Below are 19908 nucleotides of genomic sequence, written 5' to 3'. Positions count from 1 at the left end.
TATTGTATCCGTGCTAAGATGGGGCACCCTGAATGTCACAGCCCCACAATCACTTCCCCAGACAGATACCCGTGCAGTGCCCAGGGGAACACACACACTATAGGCCCCCCCCACATCCCCCACCCCTCAGATCCAGCTTCCTACCCAGCCCCTCAACCCCGCCACAGACAGCACCTAACCCAGCCCCAACCCCCTTCAGAGCCAGACCCCCAACTCCTCAGACACAGCCCCCAGCACAGACCTCCCGCCCCCTCCCTTGTGCAGCAACCCTGATTCCTCAGCCCCCACTCTCATGCAGCCAGCAAGCCCTGCTGACTAGAGCCCCCCCCAACCCACAGCCCTTCCCAGCCAACCCAACCCTAATGAGTCACCCCCTTCGGCCTCACACCAAGGCCCAGCTGTGCAGCCTGCGAGCAGGGAGCTGGGGCCGGCTGCGCTGGGACGGGGGGCTGGCTGGCAGCCTAGCCTCTGTGCTTCTTGCTGCCCCTGCTCGGCTGAGCGGGGCCAGAGTCCGGGCTCAGAGCATGCCAGGCTGCAAGGGCCGCCTGGGGCCCCGTGTTCAGCTGAGACCTTGGTGCTGGGCGCAGGCCCCAGGGGCCGAGTTAATGGTTTACAGCCAGTGTTTGCCTGTGCAGCTGGCCTGTCCAGGGAGCGGGAGGGCCGGGCCGGGGCGCTAGGCCAGCTCTGGCCATGGCCCCCCCAGCTATTGCCCTGTGGAGGCAAGGAAGGCTCCTGGGGCTCCCTGCAGGGAGACTCAGGCTGCGGCCACCTCTGCCCGGAGCTGGGTCCATGCCCACGCTGCCGGCCAACGGGCCTGGTGCGGCCAGCTCCGGGGCCCCTGCCTGAGCCCGCGCTCAGCAGCAAGTGCTGGTGCAGCTGGCGGGGCTGGGCAGGGGCATGTGGCCCCGGGTGCCCGCGGGTGTGGGCCGCTCCGGCACAGGGTGACGCTGGGCCAGACACACCTGGGCTGTTTATCTGGCTGGCGTGAGACTCCCTATCTGGCTACTCCCCAGGGAGGCTGGGCCCGCGGAGCGGAGCCGGGGGGGGCAGTATAAAGGTCCCAGCTTTGCTCCAGCCCAGCTCTTGGCGAGGACAACGGCACTGGCCCTGCCTGCTCCTCGGTGCCAGCGGTGAGTCCGGACCCTGCCCAGCACAGCGCTGCCCCAGCCTTCTCCAGCCTCCGCTCCGGGCTCTCTGCACGGCCCAGCCCCGCGGGCAGGTCCCCCCAGCCGGGAGATGGGAGCGCTGGGGGGCAGGGCTCTCTGTACGGCCCAGCCGGGAGATGGGAGCGCTGGGGGGCAGGGCTCTCTGTACGGCCCAGCCGGGAGATGGGAGCGCTGGGGGGCAGGGCTCTCTGTACGGCCCAGCCGGGAGATGGGAGCGCTGGGGGGCAGGGCTCTCTGCAGGGCCCAGCCGGGAGATGGGAGCGCTGGGGGGCAGGGCTCTCTGTACGGCCCAGCCGGGAGATGGGAGCGCTGGGGGGCAGGGCTCTCTGTACGGCCCAGCCGGGAGATGGGAGCGCTGGGGGGCAGGGCTCTCTGTACGGCCCAGCCGGGAGATGGGAGCGCTGGGGGGCAGGGCTCTCTGCAGGGCCCAGCCGGGAGATGGGAGCGCTGGGGGGCAGGGCTCTCTGTACGGCCCAGCCGGGAGATGGGAGCGCTGGGGGGCAGGGCTCTCTGTACGGCCCAGCCGGGGGATGGGAGCGCTGGGGGGCAGGGCTCTCTGTACGGCCCAGCCGGGAGATGGGAGCGCTGGGGGGCAGGGCTCTCTGTACGGCCCAGCCGGGAGATGGGAGCGCTGGGGGGCAGGGCTCTCTGTACGGCCCAGCCGGGAGATGGGAGCGCTGGGGGGCAGGGCTCTCTGTACGGCCCAGCCGGGAGATGGGAGCGCTGGGGGGCAGGGCTCTCTGTACGGCCCAGCCGGGGGATGGGAGCGCTGGGGGGCAGGGCTCTCTGTACGGCCCAGCCGGGAGATGGGAGCGCTGGGGGGCAGGGCTCTCTGTACGGCCCAGCCGGGAGATGGGAGCGCTGGGGGGCAGGGCTCTCTGTACGGCCCAGCCGGGAGATGGGAGCGCTGGGGGGCAGGGCTCTCTGTATGGCCCAGCCGGGAGATGGGAGCGCTGGGGGGCAGGGCTCTCTGCAGGGCCCAGCCGGGGGATGGGAGCGCTGGGGGGCAGGGCTCTCTGTATGGCCCAGCCGGGAGATGGGAGCGCTGGGGGGCAGGGCTCTCTGCAGGGCCCAGCCGGGGGATGGGAGCGCTGGGGGGCAGGGCTCTCTGCAGGGCCCAGCCGGGGGATGGGAGCGCTGGGGGGCAGGGCTCTCTGCAGGGCCCAGCCGGGGGATGGGAGCGCTGGGGGGCAGGGCTCTCTGCAGGGCCCAGCCGGGGGATGGGAGCGCTGGGGGGCAGGGCTCTCTGTACGGCCCAGCCGGGAGATGGGAGCGCTGGGGGGCAGGGCTCTCTGTACGGCCCAGCTGGGAGATGGGAGCAGGGCTGGGGGGCAGGGCTCTCTGCACGGCCCAGCCGGGAGATGGGAGCGCTGGGGGGCAGGGCTCTCTGTACGGCCCAGCCGGGAGATGGGAGCGCTGGGGGGCAGGGCTCTCTGTACGGCCCAGCCGGGAGATGGGAGCGCTGGGGGCAGGGCTCTCTGTACGGCCCAGCCGGGAGATGGGAGCGCTGGGGGGCAGGGCTCTGTGCATGGGGCGCTGGGGGGCAGGGCTCTCTGTACGGCCCAGCCGGGAGATGGGAGCGCTGGGGGGCAGGGCTCTCTGTATGGCCCAGCCGGGAGATGGGAGGGCAGGGCCTGGGGGCAGCAGGGCTCTCTGCAGGGCCCAGCCGGGGGATGGGAGCGCTGGGGGCAGGGTTTCTCTGCCCAGCCGGGGGATGGGAGCGCTGGGGGGCAGGGCTCTCTGCAGGGCCCAGCCGGGAGATGGGAGCGCTGGGGGGCAGGGCTCTCTGCAGGGCCCAGCCGGGGGATGGGAGCGCTGGGGGGCAGGGCTCTCTGGGGACGGCCCAGCCGGGAGATGGGAGCGCTGGGGGGCAGGGCTCTCTGTACGGCCCAGTCGGGGGATGGGAGCTGGCCCAGCCGGGAGATGGGAGCGCTGGGGGGCAGGGCTCTCTGTACGGCCCAGCCAGGAGATGGGAGCGCTGGGGGGCAGGGCTCTCTGCAGGGCCCAGCCGGGGATGGGAGCGCTGGGGGCAGGGCTCTCTGTACGGCCCAGCCGGGAGATGGGAGCGCTGGGGGGCAGGGCTCTCTGTACGGCCCAGCCGGGAGATGGGAGCGCTGGGGGGCAGGGCTCTCTCTGTGGCCGGCCGGGGGCTGGGGAGCGCTGGGGGGCAGGGCTCTCTGTGGACGGCCCAGCCGGGGGATGGGAGCGCTGGGGGCAGGGCTCTCTGTACGGCCCAGCCGGGAGATGGGAGCGCTGGGGGGCAGGGCTCTCTGGACGGCCCAGCCGGGAGATGGGAGCGCTGGGGGGCAGGGCTCTCTGTACGGCCCAGCCGGGAGATGGGAGCGCTGGGGGGCAGGGCTCTCTGTACGGCCCAGCCGGGGGAGATGGGAGCGCTGGGGGGCAGGGCTCTCTGCACGGCCCAGGCCGGGGGATGGGAGGCTGGGGGTGCAGGGGCTCTGCAGGGCCCAGCCGGGAGATGGGAGCGCTGGGGGGCAGGGCTCTCTGTGCGGCCCAGCCGGGAGATGGGAGCGCTGGGGGGCAGGGCTCTCTGTACGGCCCAGCCGGGAGATGGGAGCGCTGGGGGGCAGGGCTCTCTGTACGGCCCAGCCGGGAGATGGGAGCGCTGGGGGGCAGGGCTCTCTGTACGGCCCAGCCGGGAGATGGGAGCGCTGGGGGGCAGGGCTCTCTGCAGGGCCCAGCCGGGGATGGGAGCGCTGGGGGCAGGGCTCTCTGTACGGCCCAGCCGGGGGATGGGAGCGCTGGGGGGCAGGGCTCTGCAGAGCGGCCCAGCCGGGGATGGGAGCGCTGGGGGGCAGGGCTCTCTGTACGGCCCAGCCGGGGGATGGGAGCGCTGGGGGGCAGGGCTCTCTGCAGGGCCCAGCCGGGGGATGGGAGCGCGGGGGGGCAGGGCTCTCTGTACGGCCCAGCCGGGGGATGGGAGCGCTGGGGGGCAGGGCTCTCTGCCAGCCGCGGGAGGGGCGGGGGCTTGGCCCAGGCCGCGGGAAGGGGGCTCTGTGGCCCTGCCAGGCTTAGGCTCTGGGGGTAACGCAGCCCCCACCCCGCCGGTGCCTGGCAAGGGCCAGCTGGCTGCCGAAGGGGAAGCAGGTTTGCTCTTGTGCCAGGAGTCCTGCGCCTCGCCCAGCTCACAAGCGCCCGCAGGGCTCCAGGGCGCCCAGCCACAGCAGCTCCTGGGGCGGGGGGGGCGGGGGGCGGGGGGGGGGGCGGGGGGGGGGGGTTCTCACAGGCCTGGAGCTTGGACCCGAGGAGACAAAGCCCAGGAGCGGCCGGCTCCTCGTCGGGGGGCCACCCCGCCTGACTTTCCCACGCCTGGCACCCCGGCTCCTGCTGCCCCCCATGTACCCCACAGCCCCCAGCCAGCGCCGGCCGCTCCCCCCAGCCCCCCCCCATGTACCCCACAGCCCCCAGCCAGCGCCTGCCTGTCCCCCCCATGTACCCCACAGCCCCCAGCCAGCGCCGCCTGCTCCCCCCCATGTACCCCACAGCCCCCAGCCAGCGCCGGCCTGCTCCCCCCCATGTACCCCACAGCCCCCAGCCAGCGCCGCCTGCTCCCCCCATGTACCCCACAGCCCCCAGCCAGCGCCGGCCTGCTCCCCCCCTCCCACAGCCCCCAGCACCGGCCTGCTCCCCCCGTGTACCCCACACCCCCAGCCAGCGCCGGCCTGCTCCCCCTATGTATCCCACAGCCCCCAGCCAGCGCCGGCCTGCCCCCCCCACACCCCACAGCCCCCAGCCAGCGCCGCCTGCCCCCCATGTACCCCACAGCCCCCAGCCAGCACCGGCCTGCTCCCCCCATGTACCCCACAGCCCCCAGCCAGCGCCGCCTGCTCCCCCCATGTACCCCACAGCCCCCAGCCAGCGCCGCCCTGCTCCCCCCCATGTACCCCACAGCCCCCAGCCAGCACCCAGCCTGCTCCCCCCCATGTACCCCACAGCCCCCAGCCAGCGCCGGCCTGCTCCCCCCTATGTATCCCACAGCCCCCAGCCAGCACCGGCCTGCTCCCCCCCTGTACCCCACACCCCCAGCCAGCACCGGCCTGTCCCCCCCATGTACCCCACAGCCCCCAGCCAGCGCCGGCCTGCTCCTCCATGTACCCCACAGCCCCCAGCCAGCGCCTGCCTGCTCCTTCCCCCATGTACCCCACAGCCCCCAGCCAGCGCCGGCCTGCTCCCCATGTACCCCACACCCCCAGCCAGCGCCTGCCTGCTTTCCCCATGTACCCCACAGCCCCCAGCCAGCGCCGGCCTGCTCCCCATGTATCCCAGCCCCCAGCCAGCGCCGGCCTGCCCCCCCATGTATCCCACAGCCCCCAGCCAGCGCCAGGCCTGCTCCCCCCCCCAGGTATCCCACAGCCCCCAGCCAGCGCCGGCCTGCTCCCCTATGTATCCCACAGCCCCCAGCCAGCACCGGCCTGCTCCCCCCCCCATGTATCCCGCAGCCCCCAGCCAGCGCCAGGCCTGCTCCCCCATGTACCCCACAGCCCCCAGCCAGCGCCGCCTGCTCCCCCCCATGTAGCCCGCAGCCCCCAGCCAGCGCCTGCCCTGCTCCCCCCCATGTGCCCCGCAGCCCCTGCCAGCCCCGGCCTGCTCCCCCCCATGTACCCCACAGCCCCCAGCCAGCACCGCCTGCTCCCTCCCCATGTACCCCACACCCCCAGCCAGCGCCGGCCTGCTCCCCCACATGTACCCCACAGCCCCCAGCCAGCGCCAGCCTGCTCCCCCCCATGTACCCCACAGCCCCCAGCCAGCGCCGCCCTGCTCCCCCCCATGTACCCCACAGCCCCCAGCCAGCACCAGCCTGCTCCCCCCCATGTACCCCACAGCCCCCAGCCAGCCCTGCCTGCTCCCCCCATGTACCCCGCAGCCCCCAGCCAGTGCCGGCCTGCTCCCCCCCTGCATCCAGCAGCCCCCAGCCAGCGCCGGCCTGCTCCCCCCCATGTACCCCACAGCCCCCAGCCAGCACCGGCCTGCTCCCCATGGAGCCCGCAGCCCCAGCCAGTGCCGGCCTGCTCCCCCCCATGTACCACAGCCCCCAGCCAGCGCCGGCCTGCTCCCCCATGTACCCCACAGCCCCCAGCCAGCACCGGCCTGCTCCCCCCCATGTACCCCACAGCCCCCAGCCAGCACCGGCCTGCTCCCCCATGTACCCCATAACCCCCAGCCAGCACCGGCCTGCCCCCCCATGTACCCCAGACACCCCCAGCCAGCACAGCCCTCCCCCCATGTACCCCATAACCCCAGCCAGCACAGGCCTGCTCCCCCCAGCACCCCACAGCCCCCAGCCAGCACCGCCCTGCTCCCCATGTACCCCACAGCCCCCAGCCAGCGCCAGCCTGCTCCCCCATGTACCCCACAGCCCCCAGCCAGCGCCGGCCTGCCCCCCCATGTATCCCATAGCCCCCAGCCAGCGCCAGGCCTGCTCCCCCCCATGTACCCCACAGCCCCCAGCCAGCGCCCCCGGCTTGCTCCCCCCCCCCCGTCCCCAGCGCCCCCAGCCAGCGCCGGCCCGCTCCCCCATGTACCCCGCAGCCCCCAGCCAGCATGCCTGCTCCCCCCCATGCCCCGCAGCCCCCAGCCAGCACAGGCCACCCCCCCATGTACCCCACAGCCCCCAGCCAGCGCCCCCCGCCCCCAGCCTGCTCCCCCCCATGTACCCCACAGCCCCCAGCCAGCACCGGCCTGCTCCCCCCCATGTACCCCACAGCCCCCAGCCAGCGCAGGCCTGCTCCCCCATGACCCCACACCCCCAGCCAGCACTGGCCTGCTCCCCCCATGTAGCCCAGCCCCCAGCCAGGTGCCGGCCTCCTCCCCCCCCCCCAGGTAGCCCGCAGCCCCAGCCAGCGCCGGCCTGCCCCTCCCCGCGAGCCCGCAGCCCCAGCCAAGGCCGGCCTGCTCCCCCCACCCCACAGCCCCCAGCCAGCACTGGCCTGCTCCCCCCAGGCAGCTCCTGCAGCCCCCAGCCAGCGCCGGCCTGCTCCCCCCACAGCCCGCAGCCCCCAGCCAGTGCCAGGCCTGCTCCCCCATGTACCCCACAGCCCCCAGCCAGCGCCGGCCTGAGCCCCCCATGTACCCCACAGCCCCCAGCCAGCGCCAGCCTGCTCTCCCATGTACCCATAGCCATGAGCGCCTCAGCATGCCCCCCCACACTCCCACCCCAGCTGGGGACAGGCTGTTTTCTCCCTCAGCAGCCATCGCTGCCCCAAAGCAGGAGCTCAGCTGTACGCGGGCAGGCCCCAGGGAGACTGCCCCCCACAGGTCCAGCCCCGCATCCTGAGGGTGTGATCAGCAGCATCGCCCCACTCCCTCCTCCCCGGGGCCCCAATTAGCTGGGAAGGCCTCACAGGCAGCCAGGTCCCTCCAGGCCAGGCTGGGGCAGGCTGTCCCGTTTCCTCGCCTCTGGACATGGCTTGGCCCAGTCGCTAGCACGGCAGGGGGCTGGCACCCAGGCGTGTCTGGGGCTCAGGCCGAGGGAGCCAGCCCGGAGCTTCACGTGATATTGGCACAGTGAGCAACACTACACTGGCTGCAGAGGATCCCAGGCTGGGAGGGGCTGCGACTGCTCTGGAGGAAGGGTCAAAATTCAAACCGATCTGGACAAACTGGAGAAATGGTCAGAGGTAAACAGGATGAGGTTTAATAAAGAGAAATGCAAAGTGCTCCACTTAGGAAGGAACAATCAGTTCCATACATACAAGATGGGAAGCGACTGTCTAGGAAGGAGCATGGCGGAAAGGGATCTAGGGGTCATAGTGGACCACAAGTTGAATATGAGTCAGCAGTGTGATGCTGTTGCAAAAAAAGCAAATATGATTCTAGATTGTATCAACAGGTGTGTTGTAAGCAAAACTCATGAAGTCATTCTGCCGCTCTACTCTGCACTAGTTAGGCCTCAGCTGGAGTACTGTGTCCAGTTCTGGGTGCCACATTTCAAGAAAGATGTGGAGAAATTGGAAAGGGTCCAGAGAAGAGCGACAAGAATGATTAAAGGCCATGAGGGAAGACTGAAAGAATTGGGCTTGTTTAGTTTGAAAGAGACACGACTGAGAGGGGACATGAGAGCAGTTTTCAGGTACCTAAAAGGGTGTCACAAGGAGGAGGGAGAAAACTTGTTCATCTTGGCCTCTGCGGACAGGACAAGCAGCAATGGGCTTAAACTGCAGCAAAGGAGGTTGAGGTTGGACGTTAGGAAAAAGTTCCTGCCTGTCGGGGGATGAAACGCTGGGATCAATTGCCCGGGGGGTCGTGGAGTCTCCACCTCTGGAGACAGTGAGAGCAGGTTGGACAGACGCCGGGCAGGGGTGGTCTGGCCGGTGCTGGGTCGTGCCATGTGGGCAGGGTCTGGACTCGATGTCACTTGAGGTCCTTTCCATCTTGGTGTGCTAGGATTCTGTGAGCCCCATTGGATGCTGCATCTGCCAGGCAAGGCCTTGCTGGTGTTTCTGTATCATGGGATGCTCAGGAAATGCCCGACCTAGGCCTGGCTGAGCCTGGGGCTCAGGGCCCCAACCAGCAGCAGTTCCACAAACAAGACCTCTTCAGAGCCGGGTCCCGCAAAGCCAGGGACTCGGGGAGCCCAGCCATCCAGCGCCAGCCTGCTCCCTCCCGGCCAGGGGTGTGAGCACTGCGTGGGCTCCCCACCCTGTGCTCCAGACACACCCCTGAGCAGCGGCAGGGCCGTTCTCCCCTTGGACAAACAGGGCAAAAGTCCGAGGACGCAGCCCAGGCCATTGAGGCTGGGTCTGGAGCCCGTGCTGGGGGCTGCCCTGGCCTTGCTCTCCGATGGCCGCAGTCCCAGGAGGCTCCCAGGCAGCTGCTCAGAGGGAAGCGCTTTGCTGTGTGAGGCACGAGGCCTGTTCCCGGTCCTTCAGCAGGGGCCCGGGGCATTCCCTGGCTTTGCTCCAGCCCCACGCTGGTGGCAGGAGCAAACGGGGCCTGTCTCCTGTCAGCCCTTCTGCTCCCCATGGCCCCCTCCCCCCGGCGGCTCACAGCAGCATTGTCTGCGTGCTCCCAAACGCTGCCCTGAGCGCACCGCAGCCTGGGCCAGCTCCCGCGCCCCGTGAGACCGAGGGCTCAGCACCACAGCCCTGCTGTGCCGCCAGCCGGGCTCCTCAGGGCTGGGACAGAAGTGGCCCTGCCCCGTGCGGCTCCTCAGCATTCAGCTGAGCTGGCCCTGGGGGAGTGGGGAGTGAGGCCGGTTCCTCCGGGCAAGGCGGGTTTGCACTGAGCCGGGCGACCCAGGCAGGACTCATCCCTGTGCGCGGGAAGCAGGTGGAGTGAGCGGGGAGCGGGCGGGGAGCAGGGGGAGCGAGCGAGCGGGGAGTGGGCAGAGCAAGCAGGGAGCGGGCGGAGTGAGTGGGGAGCAGGCAGGGAGCGGGCGGAGCGAGCGGGGAGCGGGCGGGGAGCGAGTAGGGAGTGGGCGGGGAGCGAGTAGGGAGTGGGCGGGGAGCGAGCGGGTGGAGTGAGCAGGGAGCGGGCAGGGAGCGGGCGAAGCGAGCGGGGAGTGGGCGGGGAGCAGGCGGAGCGAGCGGGGAGTGGGCGGGGAGCGGGCGGAGCGAGTGGGTGGAGCGAGCGGGGAGCGGGCGGAGCGAGCGGAGAGTGGGCGGGGAGCGGGTGGAGCGAGTGGGGAGCGGGCGGGGAGCGAGCGGAGCGAGTGGGTGGAGCGAGCGGGGAGCGAGCGGAGCGAGCGGAGAGTGGGCGGGGAGCGGGTGGAGCGAGTGGGGAGCGGGCGGGGAGCGAGCGGAGCGAGTGGGGTGCGGCGCCACCTGGGCCAGGCCCCCCCTGAGCGTGTCCCTGCTCAGGGCAAGGGGTGTCCCGCAGCCTGCTCAGCAAGAGCCCAGGCACCTCCAGGCCTTCCCCAGAGCAGCGTAAGCTGGCCCAGGGCAGGGAGCAGCAGACACGGGTGGGCAGCTGCTCAGGCTGAGCCCAGGGGCTGCCCTGACCTGTGGGGCCCACCTCAGCCAGCTCTCTGGGGTGCCGAGAGCGCAGGGCCGCCCCGTGTGGCACAGAATGGCACTGCCCGCTCCCCGCCCCCAGGGACTTGGCCCCCCGCTCAGTGCCAAGAGGCCCCCCTGCCTGGGTACCAGAGTCCAACCAGCCAGTCTCCTGCCCGGCTGGAAGCTGGACAAGTCCTGGCTCCTCGCCCGCTCCCCTCGGCCCAGCCTGTGCGGGGCCCCAGCGCCTGGGAACGCTGCTTAGCGCTGCCTGCCCTCGCCCTGGGCCAGCAGCTCCCCAGCTCTCCTCGCCGCTTCGCTCCCCGGGCCTCTCGCAGGCCTGGGCCTCCAGCCTTCCGGGGCTGCCTCTCGCTCAGCCCGGCCCTGCCAGCCCCGCGAACCCACCAGCCACCTGGCCACCGGCAGCCCCTGGTCTCCGTTCCGGGGGGTGTCCCGGAAGGACCAGCCCCCTGTGCCGTGGCTCTGGGGGCAGAGACGGGCCTAGATGGCAGGGGCCAGTGGCTCTCGGTTCAGACCCTGGCTAGGCAGCAGGGGGAAGGCATGTGGAGCACAGGGCTCCCGCTGGGGGTGCTGGCCTGTCTGCCCTGCGTCTCGCCCCCTCCAGCCGCCTCCAGGGTGGCTCGGCTCGGCTCAGGGCTGCCCTTAGCAAGGGCTGGCTTGGCGCTGTGCCAAGGGCCCCTGCCACGGCCCCACTCAGCCAGGGCTGGGCTCTTCATGCTGCCCCACGAGGGGCTTCCGGGGGCTCGCACCAGACCTGCCCCATAGCAGGGTGGGAGTCTCTGTCCCCACAAACCACAGCACCTGCTGGCCTGGGCGTCCAGTGTGCACGGCCCAGCCATGGTCCCTGGCCCCCCGACCCACGGCTGCACCCCAGAGCGGAGCCCCAGCCTGCTGGCCCTGCCCGGTGCCTGCCCCTGGGCTGCTCCAGGAACTGAGCGCTTGTGCCGCAGCTCGAATGCTGAGCCCCAGACGACTGCATCATAGACCCTGCCCCGCGCAGCCGCCTCCTACGGCTCAGTGAGTAACGCCTGCATGGCAAACACCCGCTGCTAGCGTCACCAGCCCGCCGGGACCGCTGCCCTGCCTGGCCCCACGCCCAGCCCAGCCCAGGCCAGCGCAACGTCCTGGCTCCTTGGCTCCCCTGCCTGGCCCTGCCCTGCCTCTGTCTCCCCCCGCCCGGCTCCCCTGCCTGGCCCTACCCTGCCTCTATCTCCCCCCGCCCGGCTCCCCTGCCTGGCCCTACCCTGCCTCTATCTCCCCCCGCCCGGCTCCCCTGCCTGGCCCTAGCCTGCCTCTATCTCCCCCCGCCCGGCTCCCCTGCCTGGCCCTACCCTGCCTCTATCTCCCCCCCGCCCGTCTCCCCTGCCTGGCCCTACCCTGCCTCTATCTCCCCCCCGCCCGTCTCCCCTGCCTGGCCCTACCCTGCCTCTATCTCCCCCCCGCCCGTCTCCCCTGCCTGGCCCTACCCTGCCTCTATCTCCCCCCGCCCGGCTCCCCTGCCTGGCCCTACCCTGCCTCTATCTCCCCCCCGCCCGGCTCCCCTGCCTGGCCCTACCCTGCCTCTATCTCCCCCCCGCCCGGCTCCCCTGCCTGGCCCTACCCTGCCTCTATCTCCCCCCCGCCCGGCTCCCCTGCCTGGCCCTACCCTGCCTCTATCTCCCCCCCGCCCGTCTCCCCTGCCTGGCCCTACCCTGCCTCTATCTCCCCCCGCCCGTCTCCCCTGCCTGGCCCTACCCTGCCTCTATCTCCCCCCGCCCGTCTCCCCTGCCTGGCCCTACCCTGCCTCTATCTCCCCCCGCCCGTCTCCCCTGCCTGGCCCTACCCTGCCTCTATCTCCCCCCGCCCGGCTCCCCTGCCTGGCCCTACCCTGCCTCTATCTCCCTCCGCCCGGCTCCCCTGCCTGGCCCTACCCTGCCTCTATCTCCCCCCCGCCCGTCTCCCCTGCCTGGCCCTACCCTGCCTGTATCTCCCCCCCGCCCGTCTCCCCTGCCTGGCCCTACCCTGCCTCTATCTCCCCCCCGCCCGTCTCCCCTGCCTGGCCCTACCCTGCCTCTATCTCCCCCCGCCCGGCTCCCCTGCCTGGCCCTACCCTGCCTCTATCTCCCCCCGCCCGGCTCCCCTGCCTGGCCCTACCCTGCCTCTATCTCCCCCCCGCCCATCTCCCCTGCCTGGCCCTACCCTGCCTCTATCTCCCCCCCGCCCATCTCCCCTGCCTGGCCCTACCCTGCCTCTATCTCCACCCTTCCCCTTCCCCCAGCTCCACTGCCTGGCCCCATCCCCGTCTTCATCGCCCCCTTCACTCTGGCTCCATCCCCCGGCCCCAGTTCTCCTGCCCAACCTCCATCTCATGCAGCCTGAGCCCTGCTCCTCGCCCAGCTCTCCCTGGCCGCTGCGCCTGGCTGGGCTGAGTGCTCCTCACTCCGGGATACCCAGCCCCCCGGCTCTGCTGCGGGCCCCTCTGGAGCATCACAGCCACAGCTGGGCTCACTGCTGCACCTCTGGCCCTCGCACGCCCCTGAGTGCTGCACCAGGCCAGGCTGCAGGGACCCTGTGCTCAGCCTGCAAGTAACCCCTCCCAGCAGAGTCAAGAGGCCGGGCCCCCCACCCCGCTGGAGCCCTGTCTCCCCCAGATGGGTGGGGAGCTCCCTGCTCCCTAGGGTCTGGAGCTGGAGGCTCTCCCGGAGCACTAGCTTCTTCTTGGGGGCCCTGGCCCCTCCGCCAGCCCCGGCTCGGTCTCTGGGGCCCGGGGCCCTTGAGCAGACATCACCCTGCGGCTGCAGCCATGGCCCGCAGAGCCCGCTAGGAGGCGGTGGAGCGAGCCCCCGGTACAGTCCCTGGGCAGGGCGCAGTGGCAAGGTGGGAGCGGGTGCCGGGCCGGGCCGGAATGCAGGACACTGGCACTTTGTTTGGCAGGGGTAGGCGGAAGTCAGGGCGTTGGAGCTGAATGCGGCAGTGTGCTGCGCAGGGCCCCATAAAGGCCTCATTGTGTGGGACTAGTTTATAAAGCAGCATATGACTTCCCAGTGCAGGGCAGCGGCAGATAGCGACAAGGCCGGCGGCGCGGGGGGCTGAGCCGCACACACGCCGGCCTGGAGCCATGAGCGCTTAGCGGGGAGCCGGCCCGGCTGCTCGGGGGACACGCTCCTCACCAGGTAACGCGCCTGCTGCCCCTCCGCAGCGCCGGGCCCGGAGCCACTCGGGACGGACGCTCGTCTCGGGGGTGGCGGGCTCTGGCGCGGCTCCCCCGGGTAGAGGCTGGCAGCGGGGGGCCGGAGACGGCCTGGCCCCCAGACCCCGCTTTCCAGCAGAGCAAACCAGGGCTGGGGCTGGGGGCGAAGACTGGCCCCAGGCCAGGGCCTGCACTTGGTGCCCCCAGCTCTTGGCATGGAGCCCACGTCTCTCCCCACGGGCATTCGGTGCCTGCTGCGCCCTGGTGGCCCCAGCAGCGCTTCGTGCGCCTCGCGCCTTCTGGGCTGCGGCTCCAGCGCAAAGCCCCTGACGGTGCCTCCCTCTCATGGGGGGAGCAGCACATGCCCGGGAAATCTGCGCCCTGCCCGCTCCCACTGGGGTCCAGCGGCCCACCCCTGCCCTCCAGCCAGCTCCAAATCCCAGAGGGGGGCGGGGCTGGAAGGGACCTCAATTAATATGCAAATGACCAATCCGCTCAGTACTAGGTATTCTGTGCTGTTCCTACTTCCTCCACTTGGCCACACTGCAACTGGGGGGCAGGCTGAAATCAGGGGCCCCCCGGAGCAGATAAGAATATTAGTCTGATGCGCCTGCAAAAGGATCAGCAAGGAGAGTGAATGGATGGAGAATGAACAGCACATTGTTAGGTTTCAGAGTCAACGCTCCTTGGCGCTCCTGGCTGCCGGCAGACTCTGACAGAGCATGGCGCTGCTTTCAGAGCGACTGCCTTTCCTTACCAGCATGAGGGCTAGACACAGAGAGAAAGTGCCCGAGAATCCTAGAACACTGGGACTGGAAGGGACCTCGAGAGGTCGTCGAGTCCAGTCCCCTGCCCCCATGGCAGGACCCAGTACTGACTAGACCAGCGATTCCCAAACTTTTCTGCATCTCTCCCCTTTTTGATTTTTGAGAAACCCTCACGCCCCCCCCCAAATAGCAGCAAAACTTGGGGTGGGATTGACTGGGGTGGGGGCTGGGTCGCCTCACCTCCCCCCCGTGGAATTTCTTCACGCCCCCCAGTTTGGGGACCCATGGTCTAGACCATCCCTGACAGACATTTCTCTAACCTGCTCTTCAATATCTCCAGAGATGGGGATCCCACAACCTCCCTGGGCAATTTATTCCAGTGTTTGACTACCCTGACAGGCAGGGACTTTTTCCTAATGTCCAACCTAAACCTCCCTTGCTGCAGTTTAAGCCCATTGCTTCTTGTTCTATCCTCAGAGGCCAAGATGAACAAGTTTTCTCCCTCCTCCTTGTGACACCCTTTTAGACACCTGAAAACGGCTCTCATGTCCCCCCTCAATCTTCTCCTTTCCAAACTAAACAAGCCCGATTCTTGCAGCTTCCCCTCCTAGCTCCTGTTCTCTGGACCTTTCATCATCCTTGTTGCTCTTCTCTGGACCCTCTCCAATCTCTCCTCTTCTGTTTTGCAATGTGGCTTGAGCGGTGACACCCGCAGACACCCAGGCCTAATGGTCAGAGCAGTCGACCCCCAGGCTCTGTGGCCACCGCACCAACACAGAAAAGGGCTCAGGCAGAAGTACAGTGAGTGTGAGCCCTGGAGCCCTGACTACTCCTGGCCTCCGGTCGTCCTCCTCTCCTCCGCCAGGGCCAGGGCTGGGGGCTCGCACTCACCTGGCCTGCTGCTGTCTCTTGCAGGTGTGAGGCAGGATGAACTGGGCAGGCCTCTACGCAGTGCTGAGCGGTGTGAACCGCCACTCCACCGCCATCGGGCGCATCTGGCTCTCCGTCATCTTCATCTTCCGCATCATGGTGCTGGTGGTGGCTGCCGAGAGCGTCTGGGGGGACGAGAAATCTGCCTTCACCTGCAACACGCAGCAGCCGGGCTGCAACAGTGTCTGCTACGACCACTTCTTCCCCATCTCCCACGTGCGCCTGTGGGCCCTGCAGCTGATCCTGGTCACCACGCCTGCCCTCTTGGTGGCCATGCACGTGGCCTACCAGCAGCACCAGGAGAAGAAGCTGCTGGTGCTGACCGGGCACGGGGACAGCAAGCACCTGGAGGAGGTGAAGAAGCACAAGATGCGCATCTCGGGCTCCCTGTGGTGGACGTACATCTGCAGCGTGCTGTTCCGGCTGCTCTTCGAGGCCATCTTCATGTACATCTTCTACATGATCTACCCTGGCTACCAGATGATCCGGCTGGTCAAGTGCGACGCCTACCCCTGCCCCAACACCGTCGACTGCTTCATTTCCCGGCCCACCGAGAAGACCATCTTCACCGTCTTCATGCTGGCCACCTCGGGAGTGTGCATCATCCTCAACATGGCGGAGCTGGTGTACCTGGTGGTGCGGGCCTGTGCCCGCCGGGCGCAGCGGGACGCCAACCCCCCCTCGGGGAAGAGCTCCTTGTACGGCCACAAGCTGTCCACCGAGTACAAGCAGAACGAGATCAACCAGCTGCTGACGGAGCAGGACGGCTCCCTCAAGGACATGCTGCGCCGCAACCCGGGCCTGCAGGAGAAGAGCGACCGCTGCTCCGCCTGCTAGAGGCACACAAGGCCCTGGACCCGCCGCCCTCCACGGGAGGCACTGAACTGCGCCTGGCGGGGCTCCCGTGCCTGCCAGAGCGCCGGCCTGGGACTCCGCCAGCTTGTGCCTGGGGTCACCCCGATCCCTGCAGCCCCACGGCCAAGGCCCCCAGCCAGGCACGAGCCCCTCGGCCGCACCTGGGCCCCCTCAGCAAGGCAGGGGCAGAGCTTGGGTTGTCTCCAAGCCTCCCAGGAGCCCCGGGAGCGGCCCCGTCTCCTGCAGGGAAAGGAGGCGCCACCCTTGGGGCAGCCGACACCGGGGGTGACAACTGGCAGATCAGTCGCCATTAAAGCTGCGTTTTCAGGAGCTGCCTCGCTCCCTTTGTCCCATGGGGGGAGGCTCGGGCCCCAAACCCGCCCGGGCACCTGCTGGGCCAGCGCCGTCCTCTCCTGCCGGGGCTGGGCCCTGCACAGGTGGAGCAGGCAGCTGCAGACCCCCCGACATCCCCCAGCAGCCAGGCCCTGCCCCCGTGCCTGCAGGCCAGCATGGCTTGCGGGGGGTTGCTCAGACCCCGCCCAGGGCACAACGCAGCCCTGCAGCAGGGTGGCTTTGTCCCCCAGGGCTGGGCTTATCTCGCTGCACGGGCACCTCCGCCCTGCGGGATGGGGCATGCACAGGGACCACCAGAGACCACGTGAAAGCGCAGCCCTGGGACGCTCTGGGGCACAGTGCAGACAAGTGGAGGACTGTCACCCCTGTGCTGCAACCTCGCGTGCCTCACGGTGCCCAGTAGCTGCTCCTGCCTGGGCCGTGCACAGTCAGCCCTGCCAGCCACACCCAGAGTGCGAGTGTGCCCACACCCTGCCAGCCACACCCAGAGTGCGACTGTGCCCGCACCCTGCCAGCCACACCCAGAGTGCGACTGTGCCCGCACCCTGCCAGCCACACCCAGAGTCCGAGTGTGCCCGCACCCTGCCAGCCACACCCAGAGTGCAACAGGGCCCGCACCCTGCCAGCCACACCCAGAGTGCGACTGTGCCCTTCACCCTGCCAGCCACACCCAGAGTGCGACTGTGCCCTTCACCCTGCCAGCCACACCCAGAGTGCGAGTGTGCCCTCCACCCTACCAGCCACACCCAGAGTGCGAGTGTGCCCTCCACCCTGCCAGCCACACCCAGAGTGCGAGTGTGCCCTCCACCCTGCCAGCCACACCCAGAGTGCGAGTGTGCCCTCCACCCTGCCAGCCACACCCAGAGTGCGAGTGTGCCCTCCACCCTGCCAGCCACACCCAGAGTGCGAGTGTGCCCTCCACCCTGCCAGCCACACCCAGAGTGCGAGTGTGCCCTTCACCCTGCCAACCACACCCAGAGTGCGAGTGTGCCCTTCACCCTGCCAGCCACACCCAGAGTGCGAGTGTGCCCTTCACCCTGCCAGCCACACCCGAAGTGCGAGTGTGCCCTTCACCCTGCCAGCCACACCCAGAGTGCGAGTGTGCCCTCCACCCTGCCAGCCACACCAAAAGTGCGAGTGTGCCCTTCACCCTGCCAGCCACACCCAAAGTGTGAGTATGCCCTCCACCCTGCCAGCCACACCCAGAGTGCGAGTGTGCCCTGCACCCTGCCAGCCACACCCAGAGTGCGAGTGTGCCCTCCACCCTGCCAGCCACACCCAAAGTGCGAGTGTGCCCTCCACCCTGCCAGCCACACCCAGAGTGCGAGTGTGCCCTCCACCCTGCCAGCCACACCCGAAGTGCGAGTGTGCCCTTCACCCTGCCAGCCACACCCAAAGTGCGAGTGTGCCCTTCACCCTGCCAGCCACACCCAGAGTGCGAGTGTGCCCTCCACCCTGCCAGCCACACCCAGAGTGCGAGTGTGCCCTCCTCCCTGCCAGCCACACCCAGAGTGCGAGTGTGCCCTCACCCTGCCAGCCACACCCAGAGTGCGAGTGTGCCCTCACCCTGCCAGCCACACCCAGAGTGCGAGTGTGCCCTCACCCTGCCAGCCACACCCAAAGTGCGAGTGTGCCCTTCACCCTGCCAGCCACACCCAAAGTGCGAGTGTGCCCTCCTCCCTGCCAGCCACACCCGAAGTGCGAGTGTGCCCTCACCCTGCCAGCCACACCCAGAGTGCGAGTGTGCCCTCACCCTGCCAGCCACACCCAAAGTGCGAGTGTGCCCTTCACCCTGCCAGCCACACCCAAAGTGCGAGTGTGCCCTTCACCCTGCCAGCCACACCCAGAGTGCGAGTGTGCCCTCCTCCCTGCCAGCCACACCCAGAGTGCGAGTGTGCCCTCCTCCCTGCCAGCCACACCCAGAGTGCGAGTGTGCCTGCAGCCTGCCAGCCACACCCAAAGTGCGAGTGTGCCCTCCTCCCTGCCAGCCACACCCAGAGTGCGAGTGTGCCCTTCACCCTGCCAGCCACACCCAGAGTGCGAGTGTGCCCTCCTCCCTGCCAGCCACACCCAGAGTGCGAGTGTGCCCTCCACCCTGCCAGCCACACCCAAAGTGCGAGTGTGCCCTCCTCCCTGCCAGCCACACCCAGAGTGCGAGTGTGCCCTCCTCCCTGCCAGCCACACCCAGAGTGCGAGTGTGCCTGCAGCCTGCCAGCCACACCCAAAGTGCGAGTGTGCCCTCCTCCCTGCCAGCCACACCCAGAGTGCGAGTGTGCCCTTCACCCTGCCAGCCACACCCAGAGTGCGAGTGTGCCCTCCTCCCTGCCAGCCACACCCAGAGTGCGAGTGTGCCCTCCACCCTGCCAGCCACACCCAAAGTGCGAGTGTGCCCTCCTCCCTGCCAGCCACACCCAGAGTGCGAGTGTGCCCTTCACCCTGCCAGCCACACCCAAAGTGCGAGTGTGCCCTTCACCCTGCCAGCCACACCCAAAGTGCGAGTGTGCCCTCCACCCTGCCAGCCACACCGAGTGCGAGTGTGCCCTTCACCCTGCCAGCCACACCCGAAGTGCGAGTGTGCCCTTCACCCTGCCAGCCACACCCAAAGTGCGAGTGTGCCCTCCTCCCTGCCAGGCACACCCAGAGTGCGAGTGTGCCCTCCTCCCTGCCAGCCACACCCAAAGTGCGAGTGTGCCCTCCTCCCTGCCAGCCACACCCAGAGTGCGAGTGTGCCCTCCTCCCTGCCAGCCACACCCAGAGTGCGAGTGTGCCTGCAGCCTGCCAGCCACACCCAAAGTGCGAGTGTGCCCTCCTCCCTGCCAGCCACACCCAGAGTGCGAGTGTGCCCTTCACCCTGCCAGCCACACCCAGAGTGCGAGTGTGCCCTCCTCCCTGCCAGCCACACCCAGAGTGCGAGTGTGCCCTCCACCCTGCCAGCCACACCCAAAGTGCGAGTGTGCCCTCCTCCCTGCCAGCCACACCCAGAGTGCGAGTGTGCCCTTCACCCTGCCAGCCACACCCAAAGTGCGAGTGTGCCCTTCACCCTGCCAGCCACACCCAAAGTGCGAGTGTGCCCTCCACCCTGCCAGCCACACCGAGTGCGAGTGTGCCCTTCACCCTGCCAGCCACACCCGAAGTGCGAGTGTGCCCTTCACCCTGCCAGCCACACCCAAAGTGCGAGTGTGCCCTCCTCCCTGCCAGGCACACCCAGAGTGCGAGTGTGCCCTCCTCCCTGCCAGCCACACCCAAAGTGCGAGTGTGCCCTCCTCCCTGCCAGCCACACCCAGAGTGCGAGTGTGCCCTTCACCCTGCCAGCCACACCCAGAGTGCGAGTGTGCCCTCCTCCCTGCCAGCCACACCCAGAGTGCGAGTGTGCCCTTCACCCTGCCAGCCACACCCAGAGTGCGAGTGTGCCCTTCACCCTGCCAGCCACACCCAGAGTGCGAGTGTGCCCTTCACCCTACCAGCCACACCGAGAGTGCGAGTGTGCCTGCAGCCTGCCAGCCACACCCAGAGTGCGAGTGTGCCCTTCACCCTGCCAGCCACACCCAGAGTGCGAGTGTGCCCTTCACCCTACCAGCCACACCGAGAGTGCGAGTGTGCCTGCAGCCTGCCAGCCACACCCCACCCCTCAGCAGCCTGGGTTTTACTGCAGGGGACAACAGCGCACCTCCAGGAATGTGTGTTCTGTAGCACGCAGC

At 69.3% G+C, this 19908-nt stretch overlaps 1 protein-coding gene across 2 annotated transcripts; it reads left to right on the top strand.

Annotated features, from left to right (window-relative positions):
- Positions 1-851: 851 nt before the first annotated feature.
- GJB1 (gap junction protein beta 1) lies at positions 852-16186 on the top strand. 2 transcript variants are annotated; one of them, XM_075917991.2, is made up of 3 exons: positions 1112-1130; positions 13160-13287; positions 14987-16186. In XM_075917991.2, the coding sequence occupies exon 3, from the start codon at positions 14999-15001 to the stop codon at positions 15836-15838; it is 840 nt and encodes a 279-aa protein (XP_075774106.1). In that variant the 5' UTR covers positions 1112-1130; positions 13160-13287; positions 14987-14998; the 3' UTR covers positions 15839-16186. The 2 variants fall into 2 exon arrangements, with proteins under 2 accessions (XP_075774105.1, XP_075774106.1); XM_075917990.2 differs by lacking the exon at positions 13160-13287 and having other exon boundaries at positions 852-1130.
- The last annotated feature ends 3722 nt before the right edge of the window (positions 16187-19908 follow it).

The sequence above is a fragment of the Pelodiscus sinensis genome, chromosome 13 (assembly GCF_052426305.1).
Source record: "Pelodiscus sinensis isolate ZL-2025 chromosome 13, ASM5242630v1, whole genome shotgun sequence".
NCBI lineage: Eukaryota > Metazoa > Chordata > Testudines > Trionychidae > Pelodiscus > Pelodiscus sinensis.
This window is presented reverse-complemented; position numbering and strand designations above follow the sequence as displayed.

Coding starts and splice junctions, on each gene's coding strand:
- GJB1 (XM_075917990.2), top strand. CDS start 14,999: ATGAACTGGGCAGGCCTCTACGCAGTGCTGAGCGGTGTGAACCGCCAC.